The sequence below is a fragment of the Syngnathus leptorhynchus genome, chromosome 3 (genome assembly GCF_054491065.1).
Source record: "Syngnathus leptorhynchus isolate UIUO chromosome 3, UIUO_Slep, whole genome shotgun sequence".
Classification (NCBI taxonomy): domain Eukaryota; kingdom Metazoa; phylum Chordata; class Actinopteri; order Syngnathiformes; family Syngnathidae; genus Syngnathus; species Syngnathus leptorhynchus.
The window spans coordinates 13,804,030-13,814,999 of NC_141197.1; the positions used below are offsets into that span (position 1 = coordinate 13,804,030).

At 44.6% G+C, this 10,970-nt stretch overlaps 1 protein-coding gene across 1 annotated transcript; it reads right to left on the bottom strand.

Moving 5' to 3' along the window:
* Window positions 1-4,806: 4,806 nt before the first annotated feature.
* LOC147059380 (delta-like protein D) lies at window positions 4,807-10,588 on the bottom strand. Its single transcript, XM_085907196.1, has 12 exons — window positions 10,535-10,588; window positions 10,077-10,388; window positions 9,392-9,452; window positions 8,631-8,888; window positions 7,285-7,345; window positions 7,021-7,151; window positions 6,763-6,932; window positions 6,461-6,677; window positions 6,175-6,351; window positions 5,348-6,083; window positions 4,988-5,249; window positions 4,807-4,812 (listed from the first exon to the last, which is right to left on the bottom strand). The coding sequence occupies exons 1-12, from the start codon at window positions 10,586-10,588 to the stop codon at window positions 4,807-4,809; spliced, it is 2,445 nt and encodes an 814-aa protein (XP_085763322.1).
* Between the last annotated feature and the right edge of the window lie 382 nt (window positions 10,589-10,970).

The window sequence follows — 10,970 nt, forward strand, 5'->3', positions numbered from 1 at the left end:
ATTATTATCTGGTACAGATTAACAACTGAAGCTTGTATGGAAACCTGCTGCTAATGTCAGGGTGGACAAACCTGGTGGCAATACACTCCATCACCTCAACTCATAATACACCCGCAGTCAATGAAGAGGTAAATATTTGCTCAAACAGAAACAAACGTTAAGTAAGTCATTTGCTACAATTTCAAGGGACAGTAAAAAACAAAATGTGTTGCACTTTTCAGGGGAATAGTTCTTGGACATTTTACAAACACTTTGTGGTTCCATTTTCACTGAGAGAAGGAGTCACAATGTCCGGCAAATACAAAAAAAAATGTCATTTGAGATTTTATTCGAGGAGAGACACATGAATGGACTGTTAAATCAGATTATAGTAGAGACACACTTAAACGGGCTGTTGTCTGGATTGGTTCCGGTCCTGCCTACCACCCTCCACTAGAAAAGGCGTGTGTGGACCGAGTGAGTATGCATGAGAGGGACCAACACAGACAAAAAAAAAAAACATTTATCACAGTACTTGTTTGATTTGTGATGCTCATAATTTGTATTAACATTTTAAAATATGCTCTCAATGGATTTCAACAAAGCTACACTAACAGTCAAAATGTGTTTTTGTGTTGTCTGTAAGGTCAAAATTTGTTTTGTTTGTAGAAGAACATGAAAAGAATGTTTTACCACATAAAGGCAATCCCCGAATGATGTAAAAACAAATAATGTAGCAATGCAACAGTAGCAACATAATCCTGGTAGCCTTACCTGCGATGATATATAAAAAGTCTACACACCCCTGTTCAAATACCCGTTTTTTAACAGAATAAGACCACAATAAATAATTTCAAAACTTTTTCAACCATTAACTGTATAACCAGTACATACTAGATTTTAAAACAAATATTTCTAGAGGTAAGATTCAAAATAAGCAGATTAAAATGATGTGGTTACTAAAGTGTGCACACCCTCTAATAACTAGGATATAGTTGGGGATTCTTGTAGGCTTCTCCTGCCTTTATTTGCTTTCTACCAGTAGGTTTCGATTGCTATTTCAAACTGTTGGAAATTCTTCCCACCTTGTCTAAGACTCTTGTTCCAGCTCTAGAAAAAACAACAACATTGGGTGTTCCTGCTATTACCGTGCTTCACGGTTCATTTGGTGAAGAGCAATGTTGTCACCCTCTAAAATTGTGGTCAAAACATTCAATCTTTGTTTCATGGATAATGACACATTTTCCACATGTGTTTTTAAGGAGATTTTTGCAACTAGTCCTCTGCTCGAAAGTAAAAGTAAAACATCAGGAAAGACTTAGAATAACATCTGAAATTTATTTGGGGTTCATCAGAGGCACTTTAAATGGTGGCAGGTGTGTGCCTATTCCTATTCAATACAGCCACTGCCCAGTTATAAGAGGGTGTGTATACTTGTGCAACCACATTGTTTTCGGGATATTTTTACTTCCCCTCTTGAAGTAAATAAAAAATCAACTGAGTTGAAGAGGTTAGAGAGAACTTTAAAGGTGGAACAAGTTTTTTTTAAACGATTTATCGTGGTCATCGAAACAGATTTTTGTGGACTTTTCATATTTACAGTGGGTAAGTTACCCTACCCCTTTCCCCTCCTTTTCTGTGTGCATTTTAGCATGAAAGGCCGAGGCAATGTTCCTCAGAAGTTCAAAGCGGGTTACTCTATATGAAGCATATGGCATCCAGTGACCAGGGCTTTGTGTGACTATTGACAACCAGAGGGAGGATGCGAGTGTGCGCCGATGCTCAGGGCCGCAGGACAGCCTAGCGTCAACAAAGGACAGGCCCTAAGCCTGTCTCCTGTGATTTTCCAACTCAGCGAAAAAGCTATTGTGGCAGTGGAAAAAAAAGTTAAGATAAAAAGCTTACCATGGTATGTGCTAACAACCGCCCGCCGCTTGTGTAATACAAGCAAATACTTTTTTTGAGCGGTCACAGTGGCAGTCTTTGAGAGGCAAAACATCCCCCGCTATTGCCCATAAGCGCCGGGCCAGTGACCGCTTCCGCCGCGTGCCGCATGAGTCACATCATTGTGTGAAGGCTGTGATAGTCCAGCACATCTTCTTTAACCGATTTACGCACAAACATAAGTTGTTTTCTGTGCTTTTAGACCTTATTGTTTTCGTGCAAAACTAAAACTTTTTGAAAAACCTATCACAAGATTCTGGCTATAGTATTTGTGTTTGTGTGAAAATTGTTTTTAAGTTCTTTTTTCAGAATCAGATAAAAACCATGGTCAACTTGAATGATTAAAATAAGGTGTATGAAATAAACAGCTTGTGATCCAACACATACCACGTGATGTGTGTGATACAGTGAAGACAAAATTATGCATTTACAACAATCCCAACATCCACAAACTTTTAAGCCAATGAAAATGTTGGTACTCTCCATAAAATGGTTGTAAATTCCAAATGCTCACTGCCACCTATTTGTAAAAGTTTTTACAGAGGCAACATATGAACAACTGTCACTGTCCTGATACTTCTGGACTTCATTGAAAACGTGTCCCTTGTCCTTTTTATCTTTCCCTTATTTCTATAACACTTCAAGTCAAATTAATTTCTTTGATGACTAATTCTACACACCCAGTGGTCACCAAATGAATTGGGTGCATTAAGAGACACACACAAACATATACATACGCACATCATAGTCAGACAGGGGCCACCACGACTAAATCCAGACTGTGGTTTCCCTCTCTAGCTATAAATACCCATTCGCTTTAAACAAGAGCTCACACACATGCATACAATTGCCTAGACACACTGATACTCAAGGCATTTTTCATACACACATACTTTTCCTAAAGTTTCTTTCACAAATCTGTCAAGACAAATAACTAATAGAATCATAAAGCGGTCTCTGTGTCATCTGCGTCCGCATTCACTCACATACGCACAAAGAGATGACTCTGGTTTTGCAAATTGGTCTATGATTATGGGGTGTATCTTTGTCTCATTTAGTGGTTCCACAAGGAGACAGTCTTCTGCCCTGTTACACACAAACACACGCACACACTCACAAACACATACCGCGACACTATCACTAGGCAATAAGAAATACCCATACTATGTATTTGTTGGATTGTCTTGACTCAAGACGAAAATATCTCGTGGGAAATAAATTGTTTCCATTTCGCATACGTTTTTTTTTGCTCACCCATATGACGTTCGTGCCATGACGCTTTGGCCAAACATGAATACAGGCATTCCAACACAGATGTACTAATATTTCCTCTTTTATTTTGGAAAAATATTTCACTGTTTTCCAGTAATAAAAATGACAGGCTCTGTACATACAACTTCTCTTTTAAATACAACACAGTCACAGTGGTCTCAAGTGCCTAACAAAAACATACATACATACATACATACATACATACATACATACATACATACATACATACATACATACATACATACATACATACATACATACATACATACATACATACATACATACATACATACACACATACATGCATACACATACTACATACATACATACATCAAATAAAAAAAACAATCAAACTTAAATTACAACACAAAATATCACACCAAATTGTAACACAAATAATAATTAAATTAAAACAACATCTTTGTTCCAATAATAAAAAAATAAGATTAAAAACATAAATCACATGATGCTAACCAACAATGAGCAAGCAAGGACGATGGTGGCTAAATGATGACTGGCTAGTGGCTAACAGTTGAAGACACGGGTGACCTCATCTGTGCTCGCATACTCTCAAAAATGCACGTTACGAACATATACCCCCGTAGTGCAAGGAGGTCTCGGCAGTTCGGACGACTCCTTCATAGTTTGACATAATCACGCGACAGCGCCAGAAGTTGTGACAAACAACTCTACAGTGGTAATAAAAGATCCCATGAACTGTGTTTGATTCCTTTCAGTGACTTTTTGCTTCCAAGTTCTGCTTGTTATATTGATGAATAGTTTGCCAAAAACATTGCCCTGTGTATCCAAACCTTCAGGGTCAGGGGCCAGTATGGCCCAACAGGATCCATGTTGAATCAATTTGCAGTCACTACTCTTCAGTTCCGCTGAGAACCAGCTCAGCCGACAGAGCCCGTCAGTGCTGCAGACTTATACGATGTGAAGTGGGACCACTTAAAAGAAAATTCTGTTATCTTTTGTGAAGTTGGCTACAGCTGAGACTACTGCACTGTGAAAAGATTTCCACCCTTGCCATGTCCACACTGTCCTTTGTAGCACTGCACGGAACATGCACTGTCATCCTTGACACTGTACTTTAATAATGAAAAGCTTAAGTTCTCAGTACTCCAAAGGTACTACTCTATTCATTCAATCAGTACTCCACGGTACTACTATTTCTTCATCCAGGTCAACGCTCCCTTGTTTATCAAGAGCAAACAAAATGGAGTCCACCTCAATGCCCATATTCTATCTGGAGCTCTTCCATCGTCTTTCAGCAAAAGTCACTGGATAGCATGAGTACTTAGTCCACCATTGTTTCAAATTTGAACAAGGCCTGCACTACTTTGGAAGCTTGGAAGATACTCTGTAGTGCTGAGCATCAAAGTATGAAGCTGACGTCCTCATTTGAGATCAGCATTGTCCAACATTCACTGACTCTACACTGGTTCAGTGGCACCTTGGCTCCAAGATCCTTGGGTAAATTCCAGGCAACAGCAGCAAACCGCAGGAGTAAAACCTCCCGGAGACAAGCTGAGCTGTACTGCTCAGGGTTAGCGAGGACCACCATCGTCCAGAGGGACCTGGTTGGAAACTGGTCCAGAAGGGGTATCATACCTGAAAGATGAATGACATTTTCACAAATGAGAAACATTTCATTGCAAAACAAGGCAATGGAAACGACTGGCTGGTTTTACTGAAGTTAATCAAATCAAAATCAATCAAGTTCCAACCCAATTTTCAATGTCAGTAAAAGTTCCGTCTAGTCAGTATGCAAGAAATTGCCTCTCACCTCTGTAGCGATTAAACACTCGTCTTTCTGGTCCGAGATGACGTACACAGACTGGTATTTGGTGTCTGTGGCGCACTGGTACTTGCTCTCACCACTGGCATTGCAGTGATAATCCACGTCACAGCTTGACTGGTACTTGACATCACTGGATGATTGGTATTTAACATCACTGGCAGCATGTTGGTTCAGATCGTAGGACGACTGATACACGGTTTCGCTGCAGCTCGGTGACTCTTCCATTTGTTTCTCTTCTGAGGCGTCACTGCAGGACAAAGATGAAGGTCCGGTATTTTAGGAATTGAAGTGTATCAATATTTGATTCATTTCTAAGCTTGATTTTAGAGTTTGACCACAACATACCTGTTTTGTCTCTTCCTGCATATTTCCTCGGTATCAGACTCTTCCAGCAACTCACGTTTCACCTCTGGTCCGTCATGTTCCTCCTGGTTGCACAGAGACGCCTCCTCAGGCCGCAGCTCATGTACAAGGTTGTACTCCACGCTAGAGTAGCGAGTCTTAAAGCCTTGCTTCTCCGATCCACCGAGTCCATTAAGCCCGCCGATCCCACTCAGGCCAGCAAGTGAACCAGCCAGCTCGGAATGGTAATCTGCCTTTTTGTTTGTGTTTTTAATGGACGTAGCCGTCACGGTGACCAGCTCCTTGTCACTGCGGAGGCAATTGGTGGTCGTCAGGTTGTTCATAGTTTCGTGGCTGTCGCTTCGGACGCTGTCGCTGCGATGACTGTGCCTCTCCTGGAGCTTAACCCGAGCGTAGACCACTAACACTGAGCAACCGATGAGAATCACCAGAACTAGGAAGACACCGGCGCACACGGCAGTCCAGGGGAAGCCGCTGTCATCATCGTCGTCATCGGCAAAGATTTCGCTTTCCAGTGAGGAATATCGTCTGTCCGGTCCATCCACCACTGGCTGACCCTTGGGGACTTCTGGTAAGAGGAACTGGCAGTTGTGCCCGCCATAGCCTGGCACACAGGCACACACATAGCGGCCGCCACGTTCGTGGCAAGTGGCTCCATTGTGGCATGGATTGTGAGCACAGCGGGAGATGGGGGAACTGCAGTTTTTGCCGGTATAACCTGCACAAGAACCCAGTTTTAGGAATCTGCGTGGGTTACATAGTATACTCTAAAACAACACAGGGAAGTCATTTTGAATATGGAGTTATACCTGGAGGGCAGTTGCACGTGTAGCCATTGGCTCCCTCCTGGCATGTCCCACCATTCTGACAAGGTAAAGACAGACAATGTCCATGGAGGTTGCTGCTACTGTCTTCACAGTTGCTACCAGAAAACCCTTCAGGACACTGACAGAGGTACGAGTTCACCAAATCCACACATTCTGCTCCTACGGAGGGAAAAGTAGGAAGAGGTCAGCATGAAAATCACCGATATTTCACTTGTCATTGGAGGTGGTAGTAATCCCGGACTGACAAGCAAGCGGTGGGAATCCGTACCGTTCAAGCAGGGGTTGGACGAGCAGTGGTCAATTTTTTTTTCACAGTTGAATCCAGCGTATCCCAAGGGGCACTGGCAGAAGTAGCCTCCCTCCGGGTTGTCGACACAGCGTCCGTCGTTGAAGCAAGGCCCATCCGCACAGCTACTGGCACTCAACTCACAGTTGTTGCCATAGAAACCAGGTAGGCAGGAGCACTTATAGCTATCATCTTGGTCCTATTTAAGAGAGAAGGTAAATGATTGCTCATTTTCTAGTTTCGGTTTACGTTTTTATTGACGGCTGTCTTTGATTGCTACTTACAGAGCAGCTGCCGCCATTGCGACAGGGGTTTCCAGAACATTCATTGACTTCGATCTCGCAGCTTGTACCTGTATAGCCAGGCGGACAGGAGCAAGTGTAGCTACCCTGGCCAGTGTTGGTACACGTGGCACCATTGAGACATGGCTTGTGATGTGTACAGTAGTTGAGATCTAGAAACAGCAATTAAAAAAAAGACATCAGATAACTTCAATCTTCTAGCATGAAGTGAAACTAAATGTAAAAATACAAGAGACTCACCCTGGTTGCAGAAGAGGCCACCCCATCCCTCCTGGCAGTTACACTGCCAGGGTTGTTGGCACGTACCATGGAGGCAGCCCGGGTAACGGATACAGTCATCACAGTAACGACCACTGAATCCCACGCGGCACCTGGAACCCACCATGAATCAAATGCCGTTAGAAACAAAGCCAGGACAAACACACCCGAGTGTGAGTAAAGTGTCTGTTAAAAATGGTAGTGGTGGTGGTGGTGGGGGGGGCAACTCGCCATTTCACAACTTACTTGCATTCTCCGGGTTTCTCACAGAAGCCATGATCTTCATCACAGCCAGGAAGACAAATTGCTGCAGAGGAAAAACAAAATAAAAAGGTGAGTAAAGCAAAATGTAGCCATCACCTCAGCCACCTTATCTATTTGTTTGTTCTGTGGGCTGTTTAGTTGCTTTCCTGCCATTTCCTTTACCTGTTCATCTGGCTCTCGGTCTTTCATTCTACATTTTGAGCCACTGATAGGAGGCCAATAAAAACGCAGCTGCCACAGTGCAAAACAGTCAAACAACAGGAGGAATTAGGGGTCAGAAGGCCATTCCTGATAAAGACTACTCACTGCAGAGTATTAGTTTCGAGTGTGCTGCACAATTTGCTAGACTGTTTACCTTCAGGACTTAGCCGCTACGGTGGCTTTGGACCAAAGCCCCTCCCACCTTTGGTGTCCAAAGGCACCATAGCAGCCAACAGGCCCTCTCTATTAACATGGTTGCTCTCCAACACAAAAGCATCCTACACAAAGACGCCTTTCTCCCACTTGACTGTGAATCTGAAGTCTCTTTTTCTCACCCGTGCCCACCCCCCTCCCACCGACCACCACCTACACAACTGTACACCTATCGCGCCCTCTCCGATCTGTTTCTCCCCCATTCTGCCATCATTCTGTCCTATTTCTACTACTTTTCCTCTCGCCTTCAGCATCCCTCCTTTCCTCCTCCCATCTCTCCCCCCCCCCCCCCCCCCCCCCTGCCCCCCACCCCCTTTCCAACCACCTCTCTCCCAGGGCCAGCTGGTCTGTGTGGAGCTAACCACCAGACAGCTGCTCCATTGTCTCCTCGCACCGAGCAGCTGCCCCCTGAACAACAATACACAGCCCCGCTTGGCCAATCACCGACTCGGGGCACAACAATGCAGGACCACCACTTGGCCAATCGGGGAGGAGTTTTGGGGGTGAGGAGGCCCCAGTGGTCTAATGGAAGGCACGCGGCGTGTGAATTACTGAGGAGCCACTGCGGCTCATTAGAATGGAGGCCTCTGGTGCTTGGGGATAACTAACTGACGCCTGTTGCACACGGGCTCTGCATTAGGACACTGGGAGGGAGGGGGGGGGGTTGGGGGTCCTTAAACAGTAGCGACAGCCAAGTGACTGTTGGAGTATCTAACTTTATAAATGGCTAACGACTGGATGCCATTTGAAGCCATTATCATAGGTCAAGTTTTGAAGCACGATTGATTACGATGCATTCTACACAGACCACTCTTAGTGGATTTAAAAAGTATTAGTACAAGTAACAGGAGGAACATCATTGCATCAGTTCGATCCCATGCGGGCTGAATGTAAACAAAATAGAAGAGACTTACGTTCAGTGCAGTACTGTCCCTTCCAGCCAGAATTGCAAATGATCTCGCCACGCTCTCCACAGGTGAAGTGTCCGAAGGCATCGTCTCGGGGCCGACAGAACACGGAGCATCCCTCGCCATAATAATGCTCGTCACACAGGAAGCGGTAGGAATATCGTAGCTCCGTCCTCCCGGCTGTCTGCATGTCTTTGAACCATTCCTCTCCCACTGTCAGGTGACGCTGAGTGGTTATGCGGCTGATGAGGTGTTCTGGATTGTCTGTAAAAATCAACCACATAGCAACTCATTGGTCATTTGTTTTTTTTAACACGTTTTATCCTGCATATTATTGTCACCTTTCAAAACACTTTTTTTTTTTTAAAAATGGCTGCACATCTATTTTACACAATGACCAGTGCATTTTCCTTTATCATCACACTTCTGAGCTGTGGTTAGTTAGACATCATCAGTGATAAGATAGGACTTGCAGGTGACACCTGCCCAGAGTGTGACCTTTATCTCACATGTTACAGCCACCTTCATGTTTGCCTAACTCATGTAACGAAGTGAGTGTGCCATTAAGACTCTTAATTCTTTGTCCATTCTACTTTGAACTCAGAATTAAGTTTTTCATTCAGATATTGAATGACAAGTTATTCTTTCCAGCATCAATGACTGGGTTAAGTGAAAAAAAAAAATGCCATTAAAGAGGAAAACATTGCCACAATTAGCCTGCTGGCGTGTCTTCAGGTTACACTGCTGCTTCGCTGGCTGTCACCCACCTGTTGCCAGGTCGTCCAGGGAGTCTGTGTGCAGAGCCTCAATGATCAGTGAAAATGTCCCCTGGGGTAGAAAAAAAAAGAGACAAGGAGAGTCAACAGCTGCTCAGCCTGCAGAGCCACGTGAAGTAGAGGGGGTGGGGGGTGCAATAGTGACGCCTCCCAATAAACTTCATAGCCTCATTGAACGGTCTTGATTAGGGGCCAAATAAGGCTCACGACTACCTGCTTCCCTTTCACGACCCTGCTACTATCGCACTAGGGCTCCGTCGTGAAGCAAACGAGGCGGAATTTCACGCTGCGCTGCCAATGATGTGCCAACTCGGAGGATGTTAAATTTCCCACCACGCCTGGCTGGAGAGAAGCATTTGGTGAAAACACCACCCGAGCGACCCCCCCCCCCCCCCCCCCTGCGCCCGCGACACCCCCGACACCCCCCTAGCCCACAAACACATACACACTACAATAGAGCTTCTCACACACTGTTGACAAAGACCCTCACAATTTTGGGAGCATCTGCTGCGTTTTGCACCCTTTAGGACAAATGCGCTCCGATCGGATTTAAACGAAAGAAAAAATCGCTCTCTTGGATTTACTACTGCGTGAAACCAAAAACAATGGCAACAACAATTTTTTTTTTTAAAAATGATTAAACCTAAGAAATATCATTCCTGTCTGAGTCACTCACCGGCCATGTGAAGCCGAAATTGAAGCGTATCGGATTGGTGAAGGTGTCCGCGTTGGTCTCGGGCACATGGAAGGAGTTGGAACCCAGAACCGGGGTCACCGCTCCGCCGTATGTGCAGGGGGGCTCAGGGGACACGTTGGCCTGGTAGTGCTTCAGACAAATCCGGAAAAACGTCTTGCACTCGCACTGCTGGTGGCCCGGCTGGTGAGCCGAACTGCCGCCGCCGCCGGGGCAACAGTTGTTGTTGCCCGCCACCCCTTTCTTGTTTAGAAACTCCTGCAGCTTCAGCTCAAACACCCCGGAGCACAAAACCTAAAGTAATATAAGAAACAAGCAGACAAACAATCATAAGGATGCTGTCATTTAGGCGCGTTAATAATAAAAACAATTAGAGGAAAATCGGCGCGTAAAAACGCAGCCAATGCGCGCGATGCCGTTAAATCGTTGTTATACAATACCTGGCAGGTGAAAAGGGAGAGAGTGACAACCAAGGATAGACACAGGCGTCCCATTGTGTTGACAGCCCGTTCAAAACAATCGCTCAAAGCTCCACAGGTTGGTGCAGCTTGACTCAAAAAAACATGGAGAAAGTTTGGTGGCTTCTTCCTTAAGTCAGAATTCACTTTCCTTCTGATTGTCTTCTATTTTCCCATACGAGCCTCTGTTGTTTAATTTAGTTTAGTTTTGTCAGTAAATAATCCACAACAGAATGATCCTTGAGGGAAATCCCTGTTTGAAATAATTCCATATAATCTTGCGCAAAAAAAGGTGGGCGTCCTTGTTGTTTCCTCCCACTTGATTGATGAAATGCGGGTCCCAAGCGAGGAAAACAAGCCTTTCTTGGTCTCACCCGGGTTAACAGTGTGTGTGTCTGATGGCTCTACGATCCTGTAC

What these genes read in the sequence shown, in the direction of transcription:
- LOC147059380 (XM_085907196.1), bottom strand. Translation starts at nt 10,588, where the DNA reads ATGGGACGCCTGTGTCTATCCTTGGTTGTCACTCTCTCCCTTTTCACC. An exon ending in GGGACAGTACTGCACTGAAC is followed by an intron (nt 7,346 to 8,630) that starts GTAAGTCTCTTC and finishes TTTCCTCTGCAG; the next exon opens with CAATTTGTCTTCCTGGCTGT. An exon ending in GCAATGGCGGCAGCTGCTCT is followed by an intron (nt 6,678 to 6,762) that starts GTAAGTAGCAAT and finishes TCTCTTAAATAG; the next exon opens with GACCAAGATGATAGCTATAA.